The 27994-nt window shown below is 58.6% G+C and overlaps 1 protein-coding gene across 1 annotated transcript; it reads right to left on the bottom strand.

Moving 5' to 3' along the window:
• Positions 1-5357: 5357 nt before the first annotated feature.
• Positions 5358-27718, bottom strand: PELO (pelota mRNA surveillance and ribosome rescue factor). The gene is made up of 13 exons (XM_069735198.1): positions 27562-27718; positions 9506-9598; positions 8478-8628; positions 8317-8407; positions 8071-8234; positions 7828-7888; positions 7436-7597; positions 7136-7182; positions 6977-7050; positions 6626-6697; positions 6163-6237; positions 6054-6085; positions 5358-5948 (listed from the first exon to the last, which is right to left on the bottom strand). The coding sequence occupies exons 1-13, from the start codon at positions 27600-27602 to the stop codon at positions 5860-5862; spliced, it is 1152 nt and encodes a 383-aa protein (XP_069591299.1). The 5' UTR covers positions 27603-27718; the 3' UTR covers positions 5358-5859.
• Positions 27719-27994: the final 276 nt, after the last annotated feature.

Here is a 27994-nt window from a genome sequence, read left to right as displayed (position 1 = left end):
ATCTACATCCATAGACATTAATATGGAGACAGTATGTGCCCCCCACATCCTCCTCCGGGGGCTTCACTGTCCTCATCTACATCCATAGACATTAATATGGAGAAAGTATGTGCCCCCCACATCCTCCTCCGGGGGCTTCTCTGTCCTCATCTACATCCATAGACATTAATATGGAGACAGTATGTGCCCCCCACATCCTCCTCCGGGGGCTTCACTGTCCTCATCTACATCCATAGACATTAATATGGAGAAAGTATGTGCCCCCCACATCCTCCTCCGGGGGCTTCACTGTCCTCATCTACATCCATAGACATTAATATGGAGAAAGTATGTGCCCCCCACATCCTCCTCCGGGGGCTTCACTGTCCTCATCTACATCCATAGACATTAATATGGAGAAAGTATGTGCCCCCCACATCCTCCTCCGGGGGCTTCACTGTCCTCATCTACATCCATAGACATTAATATGGAGACAGTATGTGCCCCCCACATCCACCTCCGGGGGCTTCACTGTCCTCATCTACATCCATAGACATTAATATGGAGAAAGTATGTGCCCCCCACATCCTCCTCCGGGGGCTTCTCTGTCCTCATCTACATCCATAGACATTAATATGGAGAAAGTATGTGCCCCCCACATCGTCCTCCGGGGGCTTCACTGTCCTCATCTACATCCATAGACATTAATATGGAGAAAGTATGTGCCCCCCACATCCACCTCCGGGGGCTTCACTGTCCCCATCTACATCCATAGACATTAATATGGAGACAGTATGTGCCCCCCACATCCTCCTCCGGGGGCTTCTCTGTCCTCATCTACATCCATAGACATTAATATGGAGACAGTATGTGCCCCCCATATCCACCTCCGGGGGCTTCTCTGTCCTCATCTACATCCATAGACATTAATATGGAGACAGTATGTGCCCCCCACATCCTCCTCCGGGGGCTTCTCTGTCCTCATCTACATTTATAGACATTAATATGGAGAAAGTATGTGCCCCCCACATCCTCCTCCGGGGGCTTCACTGTCCTCATCTACATCCATAGACATTAATATGGAGAAAGTATGTGCCCCCCACATCCTCCTCCGGGGGCTTCACTGTCCTCATCTACATCCATAGACATTAATATGGAGAAAGTATGTGCCCCCCACATCCTCCTCCGGGGGCTTCTCTGTCCTCATCTACATCCATAGACATTAATATGGAGAAAGTATGTGCCCCCCACATCCTCCTCCGGGGGCTTCACTGTCCTCATCTACATCAATAGACATTAATATGGAGACAGTATGTGCCCCCCACATCCACCTCCGGGGGCTTCTCTGTCCTCATCTACATCCATAGACATTAATATGGAGAAAGTATGTGCCCCCCACATGCACCTCCGGGGGCTTCTCTGTCCTCATCTACATCCATAGACATTAATATGGAGACAGTATGTGCCCCCCACATCCTCCTCCGGGGCTTCACTGTCCTCATCTACATCCATAGACATTAATATGGAGAAAGTATGTGCCCCCCACATCCTCCTCCGGGGGCTTCACTGTCCTCATCTACATCCATAGACATTAATATGGAGACAGTATGTGCCCCCCACATCCTCCTCCGGGGCTTCACTGTCCTCATCTACATCCATAGACATTAATATGGAGACAGTATGTGCCCCCCACATCCACCTCCGGGGGCTTCTCTGTCCTCATCTACATCCATAGACATTAATATGGAGAAAGTATGTGCCCCCCACATGCACCTCCGGGGGCTTCTCTGTCCTCATCTACATCCATAGACATTAATATGGAGAAAGTATGTGCCCCCCACATCGTCCTCCGGGGGCTTCACTGTCCCCATCTACATCCATAGACATTAATATGGAGACAGTATGTGCCCCCCACATCCTCCTCCGGGGGCTTCTCTGTCCTCATCTACATCCATAGACATTAATATGGAGACAGTATGTGCCCCCCACATCCTCCTCCGGGGGCTTCACTGTCCTCATCTACATCCATAGACATTAATATGGAGACAGTATGTGCCCCCCACATCCTCCTCCGGGGGCTTCTCTGTCCTCATCTACATCCATAGACATTAATATGGAGAAAGTATGTGCCCCCCACATCCTCCTCCGGGGGCTTCACTGTCCTCATCTACATCCATAGACATTAATATGGAGAAAGTATGTGCCCCCCACATCGTCCTCCGGGGGCTTCTCTGTCCTCATCTACATCCATAGACATTAATATGGAGAAAGTATGTGCCCCCCACATCGTCCTCCGGGGGCTTCACTGTCCTCATCTACATCCATAGACATTAATATGGAGAAAGTATGTGCCCCCCACATCCACCTCCGGGGGCTTCACTGTCCCCATCTACATCCATAGACATTAATATGGAGACAGTATGTGCCCCCCACATCCTCCTCCGGGGGCTTCTCTGTCCTCATCTACATCCATAGACATTAATATGGAGACAGTATGTGCCCCCCATATCCACCTCCGGGGGCTTCTCTGTCCTCATCTACATCCATAGACATTAATATGGAGACAGTATGTGCCCCCCACATCCTCCTCCGGGGGCTTCTCTGTCCTCATCTACATCTATAGACATTAATATGGAGAAAGTATGTGCCCCCCACATCCTCCTCCGGGGGCTTCACTGTCCTCATCTACATCCATAGACATTAATATGGAGAAAGTATGTGCCCCCCACATCCTCCTCCGGGGGCTTCACTGTCCTCATCTACATCCATAGACATTAATATGGAGAAAGTATGTGCCCCCCACATCCTCCTCCGGGGGCTTCTCTGTCCTCATCTACATCCATAGACATTAATATGGAGAAAGTATGTGCCCCCCACATCCTCCTCCGGGGGCTTCACTGTCCTCATCTACATCAATAGACATTAATATGGAGACAGTATGTGCCCCCCACATCCACCTCCGGGGGCTTCTCTGTCCTCATCTACATCCATAGACATTAATATGGAGAAAGTATGTGCCCCCCACATGCACCTCCGGGGGCTTCTCTGTCCTCATCTACATCCATAGACATTAATATGGAGACAGTATGTGCCCCCCACATCCTCCTCCGGGGGCTTCACTGTCCTCATCTACATCCATAGACATTAATATGGAGACAGTATGTGCCCCCCACATCCTCCTCCGGGGGCTTCTCTGTCCTCATCTACATCCATAGACATTAATATGGAGGAAGTATGTGCCCCCCACATCCACCTCCGGGGGCTTCTCTGTCCTCATCTACATCCATAGACATTAATATGGAGAAAGTATGTGCCCCCCACATCCTCCTCCGGGGCTTCACTGTCCTCATCTACATCCATAGACATTAATATGGAGACAGTATGTGCCCCCCACATCCTCCTCCGGGGGCTTCACTGTCCTCATCTACATCCATAGACACTAATATGGAGAAACCATTCCTTTTGTGTCCAAACCGACAATGACACAGCATTGACATACATGATCCATTAAGGAGAAACCCTACGTCAAGCAGTATTGTCCGAGGTGCCGCGGATTCGGTTATGATCTCGGCAGTGCACATCCTAAGAGTTGATAACTGGGCTTATGATCTTCTCAGCTGAGAGGGTCCCTGAACTAATCAGTCTCCCAAGACATTCGTCTCCTTTGAGGGATTCCCGATGTCGATCTGATAGGGTCCAGTCTAAATCACAAAATTCCTTATGTCGCCTCCAGATCATGTGTCACGCTACTAATTGGCAATGACGTCTTGGTAATTCCTTGGCCTCGGTTCTCCCTCCTGTACTAATTCCCAACGATCTCCAGGACGGTCAAGAATAGGAAGACGGAGGGAGTGCCCATCATTTTCATCGCCTCTGAAGGCCCTGGTACACAGAAGTAATCAATGTCCTCACAGGCACTCTGTAGAAACTCCCGGAACTTCCAGACCTTCTCTCGCAGGGTGCTCCATTCCACCAGAATTCTGTCGCTGCATTTAACGGCATGGATGTTGAGGCCGCGGTTCTCGAATGAGCCATTTCCTCCAATCGAGTTGTTTAGTCGATGTTCTGAGCTAGGACGTCTTCCCATTCTCAAATTTCCCACTACTAATAGAAAGTCTTTTTCCGCTGGTGCGTAACTAGTCAGACCTCACCAATGGTCTTCCATCTGCTTTCCATTTTGTCCTTCCTACATTTGGGCCTGGAGTCTGGCCTGTCATTCAGTTGTTTCAAGAGGCAGCTGTCAGCCCTTTCTATCCATTTTCCAAAGATTATAGTTAGTGATGAGCGAATATACTCGTTACTCGAGCATGCTCGGGGGTCCTCCGAGTATTTTTTAGTGCTCGGAGATTTAGTTTTTCTTGTCGCAGCTGAATGATTTACATCTGTTAGGCAGCTTGATTACACGTGGGGATTCCCTAGCAACCAGGCAACCCCCAAATGTACTTATGTTGGCTATCAGATGTAAATCATTCAGCTGCGGCAAGAAAAACTAAATCTCCAAGCACTAAAAAAATACTCGGAGGACCCCCGAGCACGCTCAAGAAATCTCAAGTAACGAGTATATTCGCTCAGCACTAATTATAGCGTCTCGCCTGCCGATCAACACACAGCGAGGGCAGGGCCAGAGCCAACCACCGAGCTATGGTAAGAAGCAGACCACAGCACAAAGGGAACCAAAATGGTGGTGGCCACAGAGCTTCCATCCTCCTCACAAAAGCCAAACAGGAAAGCAATGATCAGCTAACACGGCATCCGACAGAAGACATAGCCAAAGCCAAGAAGAGCACCACCTGCCCCAATGTGACAAGCGTCATTATGGGGGCTATCAGGTCTGTGGTGGGGCCTGGCGGTGCACGGAACCCCCTATTCTCCTGGAGACCACTATCGTGGCATGGGCTCAGCCTGGGCACCTCCGGCATTGCACAGCTTTTCGGTCACGTAGGACTTTTCTGGGTAACACAGGGAGGATGTGACAAAGTTTTCTTAGATGCTGCTATGAACGCTGTGATATTCTGGCCACGGCCACAGGTCCTGTGATCCTATAGGACAAAGACTCCATCACATGGATCATACCATTCAGTATGGATCATACCACAACAGTGTGGGGTGAGAACACATACAGTCACTAACCCAATCATCTGAAACAGGGGTCTCAGAGAACGCTGCCCACACTTAGCGCCTACCCATCTCAGTGCCGTCATATCACATCGACATGCCACAAGCGTCAGTTTGTGCTACTCACAGGATCGTCTGACACATTGTTTCAACCCCTCATCCATGAGAGGACTAGGTCAGGTGGTTTTGGTAAAGTGATTGAGGACAGCAAACAAGGATTACACAATGTTTGGAGGTCACCATAAGTATAATCTGTACACGTGTAGTTTATCAACAGGTGGCGTTGTTTATTTCATCATCACAGACAATAGACTGTGCGGTCAGACCTCCCAACGACGAGTTATCAGTGGGAGGAGCTGAGGACAGGTAGGCGACACGTCTACTCCTCGCCAGAGCTGGCCTCGTCCCCCCGACACGTCTACTCCTCGCCAGAGCTGGCCTCGTCCCCCCGACACGTCTACTCCTCGCCAGAGCTGGCCTCGTCCCCCCGACACGTCTACTCCTCGCCAGAGCTGGCCTCGTCCCCCCAACACGTCTACTCCTCGCCAGAGCTGGCCTCGTCCCCCCGACACGTCTACTCCTCGCCAGAGCTGGCCTCGTCCCCCCGACACGTCTACTCCTCGCCAGAGCTGGCCTCGTCCCCCGACACGTCTAGTCCTCGCCAGAGCTGGCCTCGTCCCCCGACACGGCTAGTCCTCGCCAGAGCTGGCCTCGTCCCCCGACACGTCTAGTCCTCGCCAGAGCTGGCCTCGTCCCCCGACACGGCTAGTCCTCGCCAGAGCTGGATTCGTCCCCTGACAGGTCTGCCACTGGGAACCTTAAAATGGCCGCGACTCCTGTCAGCTGGTTCAGTTCTGGTAAGAGAAAAGTGTCCCAGAAACCAATCCATTGTGGCATAAGCTACTGCTGCCACCACTGGTCATGTCCCCCGCTGGTCCCAACCACTGAAGGCCACTTACGTTCTCCGGAGACGTGTAAACTGGAGAAAATTCTGAGAGAAAATGGAGAGAGGTGAGTCAATCTGTGAAAGGCAAGAGGGCAGGAGACACAGTTGCTTGCTGTTCTTACCTCACCGCTCCTCCGTTCTCCCTCACACCGTCAACAAGTCTTACATAACGGCTGCGAGTCGCCACGTCCTGATGTCTGTGGAAGAACTGCAGAGTTAGAATGGGACAGACACAGTGGCAGGGGGCGAGAGGGGCGCCGCAGAGGACAGACAGCGCGAGGGGGGCGCCGCAGAGGACAGACAGCGCAAGGGGGGAGAGGGGCGCCGCAGAGGACAGACAGCGCGAGGGGGGCGCCGCAGAGGACAGACACAGCGGCAGGGGGCGAGAGGGGCGCCGCAGAGGACAGACAGCGCGAGGGGGCGCCGCAGAGGACAGACAGCGCGAGGGGGGAGAGGGGCGCCGCAGAGGACAGGCAGCGCTAGGGGGGCGCCGCAGAGGACAGACAGCACAAGGGGGGGGAGAAGGGTTGCCGCAGAGGACAGACAGCGCGAGGGGGGAGAGGGGCGCCGCAGAGTCCTGGGTACCTGAAGAGCTCGTCAGTCACCAGCAGGGTGTCGATGGCCAGCGCCTCATTCGCTCGCTCCACGTGTTTAATCCTAGAAGACATAACATGGCAGGATTATCTGCAGTGAGGATGGTGGGAGTAGTATTAGAGGGGCAGCGGCTTGTTATTGGTGTTCTCTGCAGGGCAGGCTGGGTGCCCCCTGTACCCAGTGCCAGGGAGGAAGGTGTGGCACCAATGATGAGGATATGCAGGTGCTGATACCCTGGGGGGATGCAGAAATCTCTGTCGTGACCCGACCTGCACGGCTGAGATAAGGGCTTCTGGCAAAGACAGCAGGAGACGGGCGAGGCAGGAGGCGCAGGGGACTCACCCGTAAAACGCCCGCTCCGGCTCATTTTGCAGCATCTTGTAGAAATCTCCCAGAGCTTTTATTTCACTGGCCGCCTGTAATGGGCAAAGGGGCAGTAGTCAGAGACCCCCGAGAGGAGTAGTCAGTGACGGCAGTATGCAAGGCCGGGGACACACTCACCTTGGTGTCTGCCAGGCGGGCGGTAACGACCGGGTCACACAGAACCTCTGCAATAACAACACAGTCAGTCACCAGGGGAGGGGGCGCTCCGCTAACTACAGAGCGGGCCGGGGGTACCCACAGCAGTAAAGATGAGTGGTACAGCACTGCTCGGAGTGCCACGAGCCCCCCGCGTACCTGTCAGCGAGCGCTTGTGTCCGAACGAGCCCCCCGCACACCTGTCAGCGAGCGCTTGTGTCCGGATGAGCCCCCCGCACACCTGTCAGTGAGTGCTTGTGTCCGGACGAGCCCCCCGCACACCTGTCAGCGAGCGCTTGTGTCCGGACGAGCTGTGCACCTGGAGGAATTTCCCGCGATTTTCCAGAATTGTCTTTAAATCCTGTTTCACGGCTCGAAGGAAAAGAAACTCACAGAACTGTTCACGGACGAATCCAGGAGACGCCACGAGGACGACCTTCACCACTACGGAGAGATGGTCAGAGAGGAGGCGGAGCGCGGGGCAGAGAGGAGGCGGAGCGCGGGGCAGAGAGGAGGCGGAGCGCGGGGCAGAGAGGAGGCGGAGCGCGGGGCAGAGAGGAGGCGGAGCGCGGGGCAGAGAGGAGGCGGAGCGCGGGGCAGAGAGGAGGCGGAGCGCGGGGCAGAGAGGAGGCGCGACACATGGAGCTGCAGAAAAAAAAAACCCAAACACTCACCCTCAAAGTTGATGTGACGGATGATTCCCTGCATGACTTGTTCATAGAACTTCTCCAGAGCCTGAGAAGGAAGAAAGGACTGAGAGGGGAGGAAGCAGGGCGAACCGGGAGCAGAGCGAGCCGCAGACGGCCGGGGGAGGGGAGCAGAGCGAGCCGCAGACGGCCGGGAGGTAGGGGGTATCAGAGGTAGCCGACAACTGGGAGGTGACACACAGACAGTCGTGAGGAAGGGTGGAGATGAACCTTCTCGTGTTGCGAGCAGTTTCCGCGCCTCTTTCGTGGAATGCTGGTCTCAATCTTGGCGCGGAGCAGCGTCATACTAGAAGTGACCAGACAGATGTGTGCGAGACCGTCCTGCATGATGACTGCGGCCACATCGGCATTAAACGCAGGGTCACAGGCCTGCTCTGTGGGGAGAAGGCGGTGGTCACTAGTGTACAGGGTCAGGGGAACGGCCCTCGCCCCCTCTCACCCCTCGCCCCCTCTCACCTATCCTCTCCAGCACGATGCTGTCCCACTGCTTCTTGGCCAGGGTGAACTTGCGGTTTGGCTCCAGCTCGATGGTGTGATAGGCTCCCATCTAGGTACACAGGTGAGAATGAGGCCCCGGGCCCCACAGACAGGGCCACACACACAGGGTCACCTCCTACCTTCACATACTGGTTCTCCTGGATGTTGATGCCCTTCACCCGCAGCTGGCACGCCTGGGAGTCAAAGTCGATGTTCTGCACACAGATGGTGAGGGTGGTCCGCACACGGTTGCTGCCCACACTGCCCGTCGAGGACTCTGTTGTCACCTTCCTGTAAAAGAGAAGAGATCTTACAAGGTCACAGCGGCCATTGCTACAGCACTCCCGAAAAACTGCCAATCAAAATAGGGAGCACCCCAAAGTGCGTGCCCGCCACAGACGCCCCCAAGTCAGAGGGTTGGCGCGCCCGCCACAGACGCCCCCAAGTCAGAGGGTCGGCGCGCCCGCCACAGACGCCCCCAAGTCAGAGGGTCGGCGCTCCCGCTACAGATGCCCCCAAGTCAGAGGGTCGGCGCGCCCGCCAGAGACGCACCCAAGTCAGAGGATCGGCACGCCCGCCACAGACGACCCCAAGTCAGAGGGTCGGCACGCCCGCCACAGACGCCCCCAAGTCAGAGGGTCGGCTCGCCCGCCACAGACGCCCCCAAGTCAGAGGGTCGGCACGCCCGCCAGAGACGCCCCCAAGTCAGAGGGTCGGCACGCCCGCCAGAGACGCCCCCAAGTCAGAGGGTCGGCACGCCCGCCAGAGACGCCCCCAAGTCAGAGGGTCGGCACGCCTGCCAGAGACGCCCCCAAGTCAGAGGGTCGGCACGCCCGCCAGAGACGCCCCCAAGTCAGAGGGTCGGCACGCCCGCCAGAGACGCCCCCAAGTCAGAGGGTCGGCACGCCCGACAGAGACGCCCCCAAGTCAGAGGGTCGGCACGCCCCCCACAGACGCCCCCCACAGACGCCCCCAAATCAGAGGGTCGGCATGCCCACGACAGACGCCCCCAAGTCAGAGAGTCGGCATGCCCACCACAGACGCCCCCAAGTCAGAGGGTCGGCACGCCCGCCAGAGACGGCCCCAAGTCAGAGGGTCGGCTTTTCCCCATGTCTTAGGGTCCACGCGACACCAAGATTGAAGTGTGGCAAAACCAGACTGTCCTCACCTGATAGTGGACGCCCGCAGACTGTCACCCGCCTGCAGCAGGTTGTACGTGTGCCACATGTCCTCCGCCTCCTCTGGGACCAGGGTCACCTGACTGATGAGAGGGAAGTCAGAGGAGCCGCACTGCCCCACCGCACACAAAGGAGGAGAGGAGAGGAGCCGCACTGCCCCACCGCACACACAGAAGAGGAGCCGCACTGCCCCACCGCACACACAGAAGAGGAGCCGCACTGCCCCACCGCACACACAGGAAAAGAGGAGCCGCACTGCCCCACCGCACACACAGGAGAAGAGGAGCCGCACTGCCCCACCGCACACACAGAAGAGGAGCCGCACTGCCCCACCGCACACACAGAAGAGGAGCCGCACTGCCCCACCGCACACACAGAAGAGGAGCCGCACTGCCCCACCGCACACACAGGAAAAGAGGAGACGCACTGCCCCACCGCACACACAGGAGAAGAGGAGCCGCACTGCCCCACCGCACACACAGAAGAGGAGCCGCACTGCCCCACCGCACACACAGAAGAGGAGCCGCACTGCCCCACCGCACACAGGAGAAGAGGAGCCGCACTGCCCCACCGCACACACAGGAAAAGAGGAGACGCACTGCCCCACCGCACACACAGGAGAAGAGGAGCCGCACTGCCCCACCGCACACACAGGAGAGGAGCCGCACTGCCCCACCTGTTATGGCTGGCAATCAGGCAACACAGCGTGCAGTAATCAGCGCACATACAGAGATCTGGCAAAAACCCAAAACAATAGGACGAGCTCTGAGACGTGGAATCTCTGTAGACTGCAGTACCTGAACTGTCCTCACACAACTGGAAGCAGCAGTGGATTGCGCCTATCACTACCTATGCAACTCGGCACTGCCTGAGGAGCTGACTAGCCTGAAGATAGAAATACAAGCCTGACTTACCTCAGAGAAATACCCCAAAGGAATAGGCAGCCCCCACATATAATGACTGTTAGCAAGATGAAAAGACAAACGTAGGAATGAAATAGATTCAGCAAAGTGAGGCCCGATATTCTAGACAGAGCGAGGATAGCAAAGAGAACTATGCAGTCTACAAAAAACCCTAAAACGAAAACCACGCAAAGGGGCAAAAAAGACCCACCGTGCCGAACTAACAGCACGGCGGTGCACCCCTTTGCTTCTCAGAGCTTCCAGCAAAAGATAATAACAAGCTGGACAGAAAAAACAGAAAACAAACTAGAAGCACTTATCTAGCAGAGCAGCAGGCCCAAGGAAAGATGCAGTAGCTCAGATCCAACACTGGAACATTGACAAGGAGCAAGGAAGACAGACTCAGGTGGAGCTAAATAGCAAGGCAGCCAACGAGCTCACCAAAACACCTGAGGGAGGACGCCCAGAGACTGCAATACCACTTGTGACCACAGAATTCACAACAGTACCCCCCCCTTGAGGAGGGGTCACCGAACCCTCACCAGAACCCCCAGGCCGACCAGGATGAGCCACATGAAAGGCACGAACAAGATCTGGGGCATGGACATCAGAGGCAAAAACCCAGGAATTATCTTCCTGAGCATAACCCTTCCATTTGACCAGATACTGGAGTTTCCGTCTAGAGACACGAGAATCCAAAATCTTCTCCACAATATACTCCAATTCCCCCTCCACCAAAACAGGGGCAGGAGGCTCCACAGATGGAACCATAGGTGCCACGTATCTCCTCAACAACGACCTATGGAATACATTATGTATGGAAAAGGAGTCTGGGAGGGTCAGACGAAAAGACACCGGATTGAGAATCTCAGAAATCCTATACGGACCAATAAAACGAGGTTTAAATTTAGGAGAGGAAACCTTCATAGGTATATGACGAGAAGATAACCAAACCAGATCCCCAACACGAAGTCGGGGTCCCACACGGCGTCTGCGATTAGCGAAAAGCTGAGCCTTCTCCTGGGACAAGGTCAAATTGTCCACTACCTGAGTCCAGATCTGCTGCAACCTGTCCACCACATAATCCACACCAGGACAGTCCGAAGACTCAACCTGTCCTGAAGAGAAACGAGGATGGAACCCAGAATTGCAGAAAAATGGAGAGACCAAGGTAGCCGAGCTGGCCCGATTATTAAGGGCGAACTCAGCCAACGGCAAAAATGACACCCAATCATCCTGGTCAGCGGAAACAAAACATCTCAGATATGTTTCCAAGGTCTGATTGGTTCGTTCGGTCTGGCCATTAGTCTGAGGATGGAAGGCCGAGGAAAAAGATAGGTCAATGCCCATCCTACCACAAAAGGCTCGCCAGAACCTTGAGACAAACTGGGAACCTCTGTCAGAAACAATATTCTCAGGAATGCCATGCAAACGAACCACATGCTGGAAGAACAAAGGCACCAAATCAGAGGAGGAAGGCAATTTAACCAAGGGCACCAGATGGACCATTTTAGAAAAGCGATCACAGACCACCCAAATGACAGACATCTTTTGAGAAACGGGAAGGTCAGAAATGAAATCCATCGAAATATGTGTCCAAGGCCTCTTCGGGACCGGCAAGGGCAAAAGCAACCCACTGGCACGTGAACAGCAGGGCTTAGCCCTAGCACAAATTCCACAGGACTGCACAAAAGCACGCACATCCCGCGACAGAGACGGCCACCAAAAGGATCTAGCAACCAACTCCCTGGTACCAAAGATTCCTGGATGACCGGCCAGCACCGAACAATGAAGTTCAGAGATAACTTTACTAGTCCACCTATCAGGGACGAACAGTTTCTCGGCCGGACAACGATCAGGTTTATTAGCCTGAAATCTCTGCAACACTCTCCGCAAATCAGGGGAGATGGCAGACACAATGACTCCTTCCTTGAGGATACTCGCCGGCTCAGATAACCCCGGAGAGTCGGGCACAAAACTCCTAGACAGAGCATCCGCCTTCACATTTTTAGAGCCCGGAAGGTATGAAATCACAAAATCAAAACGAGCAAAAAATAACGACCAACGGGCCTGTCTAGGATTCAAGCGCTTGGCAGACTCAAGATAAGTAAGGTTCTTATGATCAGTCAAAACCACCACGCGATGCTTAGCACCCTCAAGCCAATGACGCCACTCCTCGAATGCCCACTTCATGGCCAGCAACTCTCGGTTGCCCACATCATAATTACGCTCAGCAGCAGAAAATTTCCTGGAAAAGAAAGCACATGGTTTGAACACTGAGCAACCAGAACCTCTCTGTGACAAAACCGCCCCTGCACCAATCTCAGAAGCATCAACCTCGACCTGGAACGGAAGAGAAACATCAGGTTGACACAACACAGGGGCACAGCAAAAACGATGCTTCAACTCCTGAAAAGCTTCCACGGCAGCAGAAGACCAATTAACCAAATCAGCACCCTTCTTGGTCAAATCGGTCAATGGTCTGGCAATGCTAGAAAAATTACAGATGAAGCGACGATAAAAATTAGCAAAGCCCAGGAATTTCTGCAAACTTTTTAGAGATGTCGGCTGAGTCCAATCCTGGATGGCCTGAACCTTAACCGGATCCATCTCGATAGTAGAAGGGGAAAAGATGAACCCCAAAAATGAAACTTTCTGCACACCGAAGAGACACTTTGATCCCTTCACAAACAAGGAATTAGCACGCAGTACCTGGAAAACCATTCTGACTTGCTTTACATGAGACTCCCAATCATCTGAGAAGATCAAAATGTCATCCAAGTAAACAATCAAGAATTTATCCAGATACTCACGAAAAATGTCATGCATAAAAGACTGAAAAACAGATGGAGCATTGGCAAGTCCGAACGGCATCACCAGATACTCAAAATGACCCTCGGGCGTATTAAATGCCGTTTTCCATTCATCTCCCTGCCTGATTCTCACCAGATTATACGCACCACGAAGATCAATCTTAGTAAACCAACTAGCCCCCTTAATCCGAGCAAACAAGTCAGAAATCAATGGCAAGGGATACTGAAACTTAACAGTGATCTTATTAAGAAGGCGGTAATCAATACACGGTCTTAGCGAACCATCCTTCTTGGCTACAAAAAAGAACCCTGCTCCCAATGGTGACGACGATGGGCGAATATGTCCCTTCTCCAGGGACTCCTTCACATAACTGCGCATAGCGGTGTGTTCAGGTACGGACAAATTAAATAAACGACCCTTAGGGAATTTACTACCAGGAATCAAATCGATAGCACAATCACAATTCCTATGCGGAGGAAGGGCATCAGACTTGGACTCTTCAAATACATCCTGAAAGTCCGACAAGAACTCTGGGATGTCAGAAGGAATGGATGACGAAATAGACAAAAATGGAACATCACCATGTACTCCCTGACAACCCCAGCTGGTTACCGACATAGAGTTCCAATCCAATACTGGATTATGGGTTTGTAGCCATGGCAACCCCAACACGACCACATCATGCAAATTATGCAGTACCAAAAAGCGAATAACTTCCTGATGTGCAGGAGCCATGCACATGGTCAGCTGGGCCCAGTACTGAGGCTTATTCTTGGCCAAAGGTGTAGCATCAATTCCTCTCAACGGAATAGGACACCGCAAAGGCTCCAAGAAAAATCCACAACGTTTAGCATAATCCAAATCCATCAGATTCAGGGCAGCGCCTGAATCCACAAACGCCATGACAGAATATGATGACAAAGAGCACATTAAGGTAATGGACAAAAGGAATTTGGACTGTACAGTACCAATAACGGCAGAGCTATCGAACCGCCTAGTGCGTTTAGGACAATTAGAAATAGCATGAGTAGAATCACCACAATAGAAACACAGTCTGTTCAGACGTCTGTGTTCGTGCCGTTCTACTTTAGTCATAGTCCTGTTGCACTGCATAGGCTCAGGCTTACTCTCAGACAATACCGCCAGATGGTGCACAGATTTACGCTCGCGCAAGCGACGACCGATCTGAATGGCCAAGGACATAGACTCATTCAAACCAGCAGGCATAGGAAATCCCACCATTACATCCTTAAGAGCTTCAGAGAGACCCTTTCTGAACAAAGCCGCTAGTGCAGATTCATTCCACAGAGTGAGTACTGACCATTTTCTAAATTTCTGACAATATAGTTCTACATCATCCTGACCCTGGCATAAAGCCAGCAGATTTTTCTCAGCTTGATCCACTGAATTAGGCTCATCGTAAAGCAATCCCAGCGCCTGGAAAAATGCATCAATATTACTCAATGCAGAATCTCCTGGTGCAAGAGAAAACGCCCAGTCCTGTGGGTCGCCGCGCAAAAAAGAAATAATAATCAAAACCTGTTGAATAGGATTACCAGAAGAATGAGGTTTCAAGGCCAAAAATAGCTTACAATTATTTCTGAAGCTCAGGAACTTAGTTCTGTCACCAAAAAACAAATCAGGAATCGGAATTCTTGGTTCTAGCATCGATTTCTGATCAATAGTATCTTGAATCTTTTGTACATTTACAACGAGATTATCCATTGAGGAGCACAGAGCCTGAATATCCATGTCCACAGCTGTGTCCTGAAGCACTCTAATGTCTAGGGGAAAAAAAAGACTGAAGACAGAGCTAAGAAAAAAAAATAATGTCAGGATTTCTTTTTTCCCTCTATTGGAAATCATTGAATTGGCTCCTTGTACTGTTATGGCTGGCAATCAGGCAACACAGCGTGCAGTAATCAGCGCACATACAGAGATCTGGCAATAACCAAAAACAATAGGACGAGCTCTGAGACGTGGAATCTCTGTAGACTGCAGTACCTGATCTATCCTCACACAACTATAAGCAGCAGTGGATTGCGCCTAACAACTACCTATGCAACTCGGCACTGCCTGAGGAGCTGACTAGCCTGAAGATAGAAATACAAGCCTGACTTACCTCAGAGAAATACCCCAAAGGAATAGGCAGCCCCCACATATAATGACTGTTAGCAAGATGAAAAGACAAACGTAGGAATGAAATAGATTCAGCAAAGTGAGGCCCGATATTCTAGACAGAGCGAGGATAGCAAAGAGAACTATGCAGTCTACAAAAAACCCTAAAACGAAAACCACGCAAAGGGGCAAAAAAGACCCACCGTGCCGAACTAACAGCACGGCGGTGCACCCCTTTGCTTCTCAGAGCTTCCAGCAAAAGATAATAACAAGCTGGACAGAAAAAACAGAAAACAAACTAGAAGCACTTATCTAGCAGAGCAGCAGGCCCAAGGAAAGATGCAGTAGCTCAGATCCAACACTGGAACATTGACAAGGAGCAAGGAAGACAGACTCAGGTGGAGCTAAATAGCAAGGCAGCCAACGAGCTCACCAAAACACCTGAGGGAGGACGCCCAGAGACTGCAATACCACTTGTGACCACAGAATTCACAACACCCACCGCACACACAGGAGAAGAGGAGCCGCACTGCCCCACCGCACACACAGGAGAAGAGGAGCCGCACTGCCCCACCGCACACACAGGAGAAGAGGAGCCGCACTGCCCCACCGCACACACAGGAGAAGAGGAGTCGCACTGCCCCACCGCACACACAGGAGAAGAGGAGCCGCACTGCCCCACCGCACACACAGGAGAAGAGGAGCCGCACTGCCCCACCGCACACACAGGAGAAGAGGAGCCGCACTGCCCCACCGCACACACAGGAGAAGAGGAGCCGCACTGCCCCACCGCACACACAGGAGAGGAGCCGCACTGCCCCACCGCACACACAGGAGAAGAGGAGCCGCACTGCCCCACCACACACACACACACACACAGGAGAAGAGGAGCCGCACTGCCCCACCGCACACACAGGAGAAGAGGAGCCGCACTGCCCCACCGCACACACACACACAGGAGAAGAGGAGCCGCACTGCCCCACCGCACACACACACACAGGAGAAGAGGAGCCGCACTGCCCCACCGCACACACACACAGGAGAAGAGGAGCCGCACTGCCCCACCGCACACACACACAGGAGAAGAGGAGCCGCACTGCCCCACCGCACACACAGGAGAAGAGGAGCCGCACTGCCCCACCACACACACACACACACAGGAGAAGAGGAGCCGCACTGCCCCACCGCACACACAGGAGAAGACGAGCCGCACTGCCCCACCGCACACACACACACAGGAGAAGAGGAGCCGCACTGCCCCACCGCACACACACACACAGGAGAAGAGGAGCCGCACTGCCCCACCGCACACACAGGAGAAGAGGAGCCGCACTGCCCCACCGCACACACAGGAGAAGAGGAGCCGCACTGCCCCACCGCACACACAGGAGAAGAGGAGCCGCACTGCCCCACCGCACACACAGAAGAGGAGCCACACTGCCCCACCGCACACACAGGAGAAGAGGAGCCGCACTGCCCCACCGCACACAGGAGAAGAGGAGCCGCACTGCCCCACCGCACACACAGGAGAAGAGGAGCCGCACTGCCGCACCGCACACACAGGAGAAGAGGAGCCGCACTGCCCCACCGCACACACAGGAGGAGAGGAGCCGCACTGCCCCACCGCACACACAGGAGAAGAGGAGCCGCACTGCCCCACCGCACACACAGGAGAAGAGGAGCCGCACTGCCCCACCGCACACACAGGAGAAGAGGAGCCGCACTGCGCCACCGCACACACAGGAGAAGAGGAGCCGCACTGCCCCACCGCACACACAGGAGAGGAGCCGCACTGCCCCACCGCACACACAGGAGAAGAGGAGCCGCACTGCCCCACCGCACACACAGGAGAAGAGGAGCCGCACTGCCCCACCGCACACACAGGAGAAGAGGAGCCGCACTGCCCCACCGCACACACAGGAGAAGAGGAGTCGCACTGCTCCACCGCACACACAGGAGAAGAGGAGCCGCACTGCCCCACCGCACACACAGGAGAAGAGGAGCCGCACTGCCCCACCGCACACACAGGAGAAGAGGAGCCGCACTGCCCCACCGCACACACAGGAGAAGAGGAGCCGCACTGCCCCACCGCACACACAGGAGGAGAGGAGCCGCACTGCCCCACCGCACACACAGGAGGAGAGGAGCCGCACTGCCCCACCGCACACACAGGAGAAGAGGAGCCGCACTGCCCCACCGCACACACAGGAGGAGAGGAGCCGCACTGCCCCACCGCACACACAGGAGAAGAGGAGCCGCACTGCCCCACCGCACACACAGGAGGAGAGGAGCCGCACTGCCCCACCGCACACACAGGAGAAGAGGAGCCGCACTGCCCCACCGCACACACAGGAGAAGAGGAGCCGCACTGCCCCACCGCACACACAGGAGAAGAGGAGCCGCACTGTCCCACCGCACACACAGGAGAAGAGGAGCCGCACTGCCCCACCGCACACACACACACAGGAGAAGAGGAGCCGCACTGCCCCACCGCACACACAGGAGAGGAGCCGCACTGCCCCACCGCACACACAGGAGAAGAGGAGCCGCACTGCCCCACCGCACACACAGGAGGAGAGGAGCCGCACTGCCCCACCGCACACACAGGAGAAGAGGAGCCGCACTGCCCCACCGCACACACACACACAGGAGAAGAGGAGCCGCACTGCCCCACCGCACACACAGGAGAGGAGCCGCACTGCCCCACCGCACACACAGGAGAAGAGGAGCCGCACTGCCCCACCGCACACACAGGAGGAGAGGAGCCGCACTGCCCCACCGCACACACAGGAGAAGAGGAGCCGCACTGCCCCACCGCGCACACACACACAGGAGAAGAGGAGCCGCACTGCCCCACCGCACACACAGGAGAGGAGCCGCACTGCCCCACCGCACACACAGGAGAAGAGGAGCCGCACTGCCCCACCGCACACACAGGAGGAGAGGAGCCGCACTGCCCCACCGCACACACAGGAGGAGAGGAGCCGCACTGCCCCACCGCACACACACACACAGGAGAAGAGGAGCCGCACTGCCCCACCGCACACACAGGAGAGGAGCCGCACTGCCCCACCGCACACACAGGAGAAGAGGAGCCGCACTGCCCCACCGCACACACAGGAGGAGAGGAGCCGCACTGCCCCACCGCACACACAGGAGAAGAGGAGCCGCACTGCCCCACCGCACACACAGGAGAAGAGGAGCCGCACTGCCCCACCGCACACACAGGAGAAGAGGAGCCGCACTGCCCCACCGCACACACAGGAGGAGAGGAGCCGCACTGCCCCACCGCACACAAAGGAGAAGAGGAGCCGCACTGCCCCACCGCACACACAGGAAAAGAGGAGCCGCACTGCCCCACCGCACACACAGGAGAAGAGAAGAGCAGCACTGCCCCACCGCACACACAGGAAAAGAGGAGCCGCACTGCCCCACCGCACACACAGGAAAAGAGGAGCCGCACTGCCCCACCGCACACACAGGAGAAGAGGAGCCGCACTGCCCCACCGCACACACAGGAGAAGAGGAGCCGCACTGCCCCACCGCACACACAGGAGAAGAGGAGCCGCACTGCCGCACCGCACACACAGGAGAAGAGGAGCCGCACTGCCCCACCGCACACACAGGAGAAGAGAAGAGGAGCCGCACTGCCCCGCCGCACACACAGGAGAAGAGGAGCCGCACTGCCCCACCGCACACACAGGAGAAGAGGAGCCGCACTGCCCCGCCGCACACACAGGAGAAGAGGAGCCGCACTGCCCCACCGCGCACACAGGAGGAGAGGAGCCGCACTGCCCCACCGCACACACAGGAGAAGAGGAGCCGCACTGCCCCACCGCACACACAGGAGAAGAGGAGCCGCACTGCCCCACCGCACACACAGGAGAGGAGCCGCACTGCCCAACCGCACACACAGGAGAAGAGGAGCCGCACTGCCCCACCGCACACACAGGAGGAGAGGAGCCGCACTGCCCCACCGCACACACAGGAGAAGAGGAGCCGCACTGCCCCACCGCACACACAGGAGGAGAGGAGCCGCACTGCCCCACCGCACACACAGGAGGAGAGGAGCCGCACTGCCCCACCGCACACACAGGAGGAAACGAGCCGCACTGCCCCACCGCACACACAGGAGAAGAGGAGCCGCACTGTCCCACCGCACACACAGGAGAAGAGGAGCCGCACTGCCCCACCGCACACACAGGAGAAGAGGAGCCGCACTGCCCCACCGCACACACAGGAGGAGAGGAGCCGCACTGCTCCACCGCACACACAGGAGAAGAGGAGCCGCACTGCCCCACCGCACACACAGGAGGAAAGGAGCCGCACTGCCCCACGCACACACAGGAGAAGAGGAGCCGCACTGCCCCACCGCACACACAGGAGAAGAGGAGCCGCACTGCCCCACCGCACACACAGGAGGAGAGGAGCAGCACTGCCCCACCGCACACACAGGAGGAGAGGAGCCGCACTGCCCCACCGCACACACAGGAGAAGAGGAGCCGCACTGCCCCACCGCACACACAGGAGAAGAGGAGCCGCACTGCCCCACCGCACACACAGGAGAGGAGCCGCACTGCCCCACCGCACACACAAGAGATGAGGAGCCGCACTGCCCCACCGCACACACAGGAGGAGAGGAGCCGCACTGCCCCACCGCACACACAGGAGAAGAGGAGCCGCACTGCCGCACCGCACACACAGGAGAAGAGGAGCCGCACTGCCCCACCGCACACAAAGGAGAAGAGGAGCCGCACTGCCCCACCGCACACACAGGAGAAGAGGAGCCGCACTGCCCCACCGCACACAGGAGAAGAGGAGCCGCACTGCCCCACCGCACACACAGGAGAAGAGGAGCCGCACTGCCCCACCGCACACACAGGAGAAGAGGAGCCGCACTGCCGCACCGCACACACAGGAGAAGAGGAGCCGCACTGCCCCACCGCACACACAGGAGAAGAGGAGCCGCACTGCCCCACCGCACACACAGGAGAAGAGGAGCCGCACTGCCCCACCGCACACACAGGAGAAGAGGAGCCGCACTGCCCAACCGCACACACAGGAGAAGAGGAGCCGCACTGCCCCAGCGCACACACAGGAGGAGAGGAGCCGCACTGCCCCACCGCACACACAGGAGAAGAGGAGCCGCACTGCCCCGCCGCACACACAGGAGGAGAGGAGCCGCACTGCCCCACCGCACACACAGGAGAAGAGGAGCCGCACTGCCGCACCGCACACACAGGAGAAGAGGAGCCGCACTGCCCCACCGCACACACAGGAGGAGAGGAGCCGCACTGCCCCGCCGCACACACAGGAGAAGAGGAGCCGCACTGCCCCAGCGCACACACAGGAGGAGAGGAGCCGCACTGCCCCACCGCACACACAGGAGAAGAGGAGCCGCACTGCCCCACCGCACACACAGGAGGAGAGAAGCCGCACTGCCCCACCGCACACACAGGAGAAGAGGAGCCGCACTGCCCCACCGCGCACACACACACAGGAGAAGAGGAGCCGCACAGCCCCACCGCACACACAGGAGAGGAGCCGCACTGCCCCACCGCACACACAGGAGAAGAGGAGCCGCACTGCCCCACCGCACACACAGGAGGAGAGGAGCCGCACTGCCCCACCGCACACACAGGAGGAGAGGAGCCGCACTGCCCCACCGCACACACAGGAGGAGAGGAGCCGCACTGCCCCACCGCACACACAGGAGAAGAGGAGCCGCACTGCCCCACCGCACACACAGGAGAAGAGGAGCCGCACTGCCCCACCGCACACACAGGAGAAGAGGAGCCGCACTGCCCCACCGCACACACAGGAGGAGAGGAGCCGCACTGCCCCACCGCACACAAAGGAGAAGAGGAGCCGCACTGCCCCACCGCACACACAGGAAAAGAGGAGCCGCACTGCCCCACCGCACACACAGGAGAAGAGGAGCCGCACTGCCCCACCGCACACACAGGAGAAGAGGAGCCGCACTGCCCCACCGCACACACAGGAGAAGAGGAGCCGCACTGCCGCACCGCACACACAGGAGAAGAGGAGCCGCACTGCCCCACCGCACACACAGGAGAAGAGAAGAGGAGCCGCACTGCCCCGCCGCACACACAGGAGAAGAGGAGCCGCACTGCCCCACCGCACACACAGGAGAAGAGGAGCCGCACTGCCCCGCCGCACACACAGGAGAAGAGGAGCCGCACTGCCCCACCGCGCACACAGGAGGAGAGGAGCCGCACTGCCCCACCGCACACACAGGAGAAGAGGAGCCGCACTGCCCCACCGCACACACAGGAGAAGAGGAGCCGCACTGCCCCACCGCACACACAGGAGAGGAGCCGCACTGCCCAACCGCACACACAGGAGAAGAGGAGCCGCACTGCCCCACCGCACACACAGGAGGAGAGGAGCCGCACTGCCCCACCGCACACACAGGAGAAGAGGAGCCGCACTGCCCCACCGCACACACAGGAGGAGAGGAGCCGCACTGCCCCACCGCACACACAGGAGGAGAGGAGCCGCACTGCCCCACCGCACACACAGGAGGAAACGAGCCGCACTGCCCCACCGCACACACAGGAGAAGAGGAGCCGCACTGCCCCACCGCACACACAGGAGAAGAGGAGCCGCACTGCCCCACCGCACACACAGGAGAAGAGGAGCCGCACTGCCCCACCGCACACACAGGAGGAGAGGAGCCGCACTGCCCCACCGCACACACAGGAGAAGAGGAGCCGCACTGCCCCACCGCACACACAGGAGGAAAGGAGCCGCACTGCCCCACGCACACACAGGAGAAGAGGAGCCGCACTGCCCCACCGCACACACAGGAGAAGAGGAGCCGCACTGCCCCACCGCACACACAGGAGGAGAGGAGCCGCACTGCCCCACCGCACACACAGGAGGAGAGGAGCCGCACTGCCCCACCGCACACACAGGAGAAGAGGAGCCGCACTGCCCCACCGCACACACAGGAGAAGAGGAGCCGCACTGCCCCACCGCACACACAGGAGAGGAGCCGCACTGCCCCACCGCACACACAAGAGATGAGGAGCCGCACTGCCCCACCGCACACACAGGAGGAGAGGAGCCGCACTGCCCCACCGCACACACAGGAGAAGAGGAGCCGCACTGCCGCACCGCACACACAGGAGAAGAGGAGCCGCACTGCCCCACCGCACACAAAGGAGAAGAGGAGCCGCACTGCCCCACCGCACACACAGGAGAAGAGGAGCCGCACTGCCCCACCGCACACAGGAGAAGAGGAGCCGCACTGCCCCACCGCACACACAGGAGAAGAGGAGCCGCACTGCCCCACCGCACACACAGGAGAAGAGGAGCCGCACTGCCGCACCGCACACACAGGAGAAGAGGAGCCGCACTGCCCCACCGCACACACAGGAGAAGAGGAGCCGCACTGCCCCACCGCACACACAGGAGAAGAGGAGCCGCACTGCCCCACCGCACACACAGGAGAAGAGGAGCCGCACTGCCCAACCGCACACACAGGAGAAGAGGAGCCGCACTGCCCCAGCGCACACACAGGAGGAGAGGAGCCGCACTGCCCCACCGCACACACAGGAGAAGAGGAGCCGCACTGCCCCGCCGCACACACAGGAGGAGAGGAGCCGCACTGCCCCACCGCACACACAGGAGAAGAGGAGCCGCACTGCCGCACCGCACACACAGGAGAAGAGGAGCCGCACTGCCCCACCGCACACACAGGAGGAGAGGAGCCGCACTGCCCCGCCGCACACACAGGAGAAGAGGAGCCGCACTGCCCCAGCGCACACACAGGAGGAGAGGAGCCGCACTGCCCCACCGCACACACAGGACAAGAGGAGCCGCACTGCCCCACCGCACACACAGGAGAAGAGGAGCCGCACTGCCCCACCGCACACACAGGAGAAGAGGAGCCGCACTGCCCCACCGCACACACAGGAGGAGAGGAGCCGCACTGCCGCACCGCACACACAGAAGAGCCGCACTGCCCCACCGCACACACAGGAGAAGAGGAGCCGCACTGCCCCACCGCACACACAGGAGAAGAGGAGCCGCACTGCCCCACCGCACACACAGGAGAAGAGGAGCCGCACTGCCCCACCGCACACACAGGAGAAGAGGAGCCGCACTGCCCCACCGCACACACAGGAGAAGAGGAGCCGCACTGCCCCACCGCACACACACAGGAGGAGAGGAGCCGCACTGCCCCACCGCACACACAGGAGAAGAGGAGCCGCACTGCCCCACCACACACACAGGAGGAGAGGAGCCGCACTGCCCCACCGCACACACAGGAGGAGAGGAGCCGCACTGCCCCACCGCACACACAGGAGAAGAGGAGCCGCACTGCCCCACCGCACACACAGGAGAAGAGGAGCCGCACTGCCCCACCGCACACACAGGAGAAGAGGAGCCGCACTGCCCCAGCGCACACACAGGAGAAGAGGAGCCGCACTGCCCCAGCGCACACACATGAGAAGAGGAGCCGCACTGCCCCAGCGCACACACAGGAGAAGAGGAGCCGCACTGCCCCACCGCACACACAGGAGGAGAGGAGCCGCACTGCCCCGCCGCACACACAGGAGAAGAGGAGCCGCACTGCCCCAGCGCACACACAGGAGGAGAGGAGCCGCACTGCCCCACCGCACACACAGGACAAGAGGAGCCGCACTGCCCCACCGCACACACAGGAGAAGAGGAGCCGCACTGCCCCACCGCACACACAGGAGAAGAGGAGCCGCACTGCCCCACCGCACACACAGGAGGAGAGGAGCCGCACTGCCGCACCGCACACACAGAAGAGCCGCACTGCCCCACCGCACACACAGGAGAAGAGGAGCCGCACTGCCCCACCGCACACACAGGAGAAGAGGAGCCGCACTGCCCCACCGCACACACAGTAGAAGAGGAGCCGCACTGCCCCACCGCACACACAGGAGAAGAGGAGCCGCACTGCCCCACCGCACACACAGGAGAAGAGGAGCCGCACTGCCCCACCGCACACACACAGGAGGAGAGGAGCCGCACTGCCCCACCGCACACACAGGAGAAGAGGAGCCGCACTGCCCCACCACACACACAGGAGGAGAGGAGCCGCACTGCCCCACCGCACACACAGGAGGAGAGGAGCCGCACTGCCCCACCGCACACACAGGAGAAGAGGAGCCGCACTGCCCCACCGCACACACAGGAGAAGAGGAGCCGCACTGCCCCACCGCACACACAGGAGAAGAGGAGCCGCACTGCCCCACCGCACACACAGGAGAAGAGGAGCCGCACTGCCCCAGCGCACACACAGGAGAAGAGGAGCCGCACTGCCCCAGCGCACACACAGGAGAAGAGGAGCCGCACTGCCCCACCGCACACACAGGAGGAAAGGAGCCGCACTGCCCCACCGCACACACAGGAGGAGAGGAGCCGCACTGCCCCACCGCACACACAGGAGAAGAGGAGCCGCACTGCCCCACCGCACACACAGAAGAGGAGCCGCACTGCCGCACCGCACACACAGGAGAAGAGGAGCCGCACTGCCCCACCGCACACACAGGAGAAGAGGAGCCGCACTGCCCCACCGCACACACAGAAGAGGAGCCGCACTGCCCCAGCGCACACACAGGAGGAGAGGAGCCGCACTGCCCCACCGCACACACAGGAGGAGAGGAGCCGCACTGCCCCACCGCACACACAGGAGAAGAGGAGCCGCACTGCCCCACCGCACACACAGGAGAAGAGGAGCCGCACTGCCCCACCGCACACACAGGAGAAGAGGAGCCGCACTGCCCCACCGCACACAGGAGGAGAGGAGCCGCACTGCCCCACCGCACACACAGGAGAAGAGGAGCCGCACTGCCCCAGCGCACACACAGGAGAAGAGGAGCCGCACTGCCCCAGCGCACACACAGGAGAAGAGGAGCCGCACTGCCCCACCGCACACACAGGAGGAAAGGAGCCGCACTGCCCCACCGCACACACAGGAGAAGAGGAGCCGCACTGCCCCACCACACACACAGGAGGAGAGGAGCCGCACTGCCCCACCGCACACACAGGAGGAGAGGAGCCGCACTGCCCCACCGCACACACAGGAGAAGAGGAGCCGCACTGCCCCACCGCACACACAGGAGAAGAGGAGCCGCACTGCCCCACCGCACACACAGGAGAAGAGGAGCCGCACTGCCCCAGCGCACACACAGGAGAAGAGGAGCCGCACTGCCCCAGCGCACACACAGGAGAAGAGGAGCCGCACTGCCCCAGCGCACACACAGGAGAAGAGGAGCCGCACTGCCCCACCGCACACACAGGAGGAAAGGAGCCGCACTGCCCCACCGCACACACAGGAGGAGAGGAGCCGCACTGCCCCACCGCACACACAGGAGAAGAGGAGCCGCACTGCCCCACCGCACACACAGAAGAGGAGCCGCACTGCCGCACCGCACACACAGGAGAAGAGGAGCCGCACTGCCCCACCGCACACACAGGAGAAGAGGAGCCGCACTGCCCCACCGCACACACAGGAGAAGAGGAGCCGCACTGCCCCAGCGCACACACAGGAGGAGAGGAGCCGCACTGCCCCACCGCACACACAGGAGAAGAGGAGCCGCACTGCCCCGCCGCACACACAGGAGAGGAGCCGCACTGCCCCACCACACACACAGGAGAAGAGGAGCCGCACTGCCCCACCGCACACACAGGAGGAGAGGAGCCGCACTGCCCCACCGCACACACAGGAGAAGAGGAGCCGCACTGCCCCACCGCACACACAGGAGAAGAGGAGCCGCACTGCCCCACCGCACACACAGGAGAAGAGGAGCCGCACTGCCCCACCGCACACACAGGAGAAGAGGAGCCGCACTGCCCCACCGCACACACACACACAGGAGAAGAGGAGCCGCACTGCCCCACCGCACACACAGGAGAAGAGGAGCCGCACTGCCCCACCGCACACACAGGAGAAGAGGAGCCGCACTGCCCCGCCGCACACACAGGAGAAGAGGAGCCGCACTGCCCCACCGCACACACAGGAGAAGAGGAGCCGCACTGCCGCACCGCACACACACAGGAGGAGAGGAGCCGCACTGCCCCGACGCACACACAGGGGAAGAGGAGCCGCACTGCCCCACCGCACACACAGGAGAAGAGGAGCCGCACTGCCGCACCGCACACACAGGAGAAGAGGAGCCGCACTGCCGCACCACACACACAGGAGAAGAGGAGCCGCACTGCCCCACCGCACACACAGGAGAAGAGGAGCCGCACTGCCCCACCGCACACACAGGAGAAGAGGAGCCGCACTGCCCCACCGCACACACAGGAGAAGAGGAGCCGCACTGCCCCACCGCACACACAGGAGAAGAGGAGCCGCACTGCCCCACCGCACACACAGGAGAAGAGGAGCCGCACTGCCCCACCGCACACACAGGAGAAGAGGAGCCGCACTGCCCCACCGCACACACACACACAGGAGAAGAGGAGCCGCACTGCCCCACCGCACACACAGGAGGAGAGGAGCCGCACTGCCCCACCGCACACACAGGAGAAGAGGAGCCGCACTGCCCCACCGCACACACAGGAGAAGAGGAGCCGCACTGCCCCACCGCACACACAGGAGAAGAGGAGCCGCACTGCCCCACCGCACACACAGGAGGAGAGGAGCCGCACTGCCCCGACGCACACACAGGGGAAGAGGAGCCGCACTGCCCCACCGCACACACACACACACAGGAGAAGAGGAGCCGCACTGCCCCGACGCACACACAGGAGAAGAGGAGCCGCACTGCCCCACCGCACACACAGGAGAAGAGGAGCCGCACTGCCCCACCGCACACACAGGAGAAGAGGAGCCGCACTGCCCCGACGCACACACAGGAGAAGAGAAGAGGAGCCGCACTGCCCCGCCGCACACACAGGAGAAGAGGAGCCGCACTGCCCCACCGCACACACAGGAGAAGAGAAGAGGAGCCGCACTGCCCCACCGCACACACAGGAGAAGAGGAGCCGCACTGCCCCACCGCACACACAGGAGAAGAGAAGAGGAGCCGCACTGCCCCGCCGCACACACAGGAGAAGAGGAGCCGCACTGCCCCGACGCACACACAGGGGAAGAGGAGCCGCACTGCCCCACCGCACACACACACACACAGGAGAAGAGGAGCCGCACTGCCCCACCGCACACACAGGAGAAGAGGAGCCGCACTGCCCCACCGCACACGTACCCAGCATTGTCTTTCTCGATGTCTTTGCTGACGAGCTTCATATCGGTCTTAGCAGCAGATGTTCGCCACGGAGAGCGGAAGTTACATATCCTCCATCTTACTATACCGGAAGTCACATATTCTCCATGTAACTGAAGTCATAGATCCGCCATCTTTCTATGCCAGAAGTCACAGATGAATTAGTTAAGGCGGAGCTATTGTGATGTGGGGCGGAGCTCTTGTGATGTGTTGCGGGGCGGAGCTAATATGATGCGGGGCGGAGCTAATGTGTTGCGGGGCGGAGTCCGCGATATTTCTGTGGCGCTATAGGATAATTAGTGACGATGATTAATCACTGAGGTGACTGAGCGCTGCGGGCTGGTCCCGGGCTGGCGGCGGCTGGACGCGCGGTAACCGGCGGCCGGTGTGTGCGGAGAAGGAGAGAAGAAAAGAA

This window comes from Ranitomeya imitator, chromosome 7, assembly GCF_032444005.1.
Source record: "Ranitomeya imitator isolate aRanImi1 chromosome 7, aRanImi1.pri, whole genome shotgun sequence".
In the NCBI taxonomy this organism is placed as follows: Eukaryota; Metazoa; Chordata; class Amphibia; order Anura; family Dendrobatidae; genus Ranitomeya; species Ranitomeya imitator.
The sequence above is the reverse complement of the archived record's forward strand: the minus strand, read 5'-3'. Positions and strand labels throughout refer to the sequence as shown.

What these genes read in the sequence shown, in the direction of transcription:
- PELO (XM_069735198.1), bottom strand. Translation starts at nt 27,602, where the DNA reads ATGAAGCTCGTCAGCAAAGACATCGAGAAAGACAATGCTGG. An exon ending in ATCGAGAAAGACAATGCTGG is followed by an intron (nt 9,599 to 27,561) that starts GTACGTGTGCGG and finishes CCCTCTCATCAG; the next exon opens with TCAGGTGACCCTGGTCCCAG. An exon ending in CTGCGGGCGTCCACTATCAG is followed by an intron (nt 8,629 to 9,505) that starts GTGAGGACAGTC and finishes TCTCTTTTACAG; the next exon opens with GAAGGTGACAACAGAGTCCT.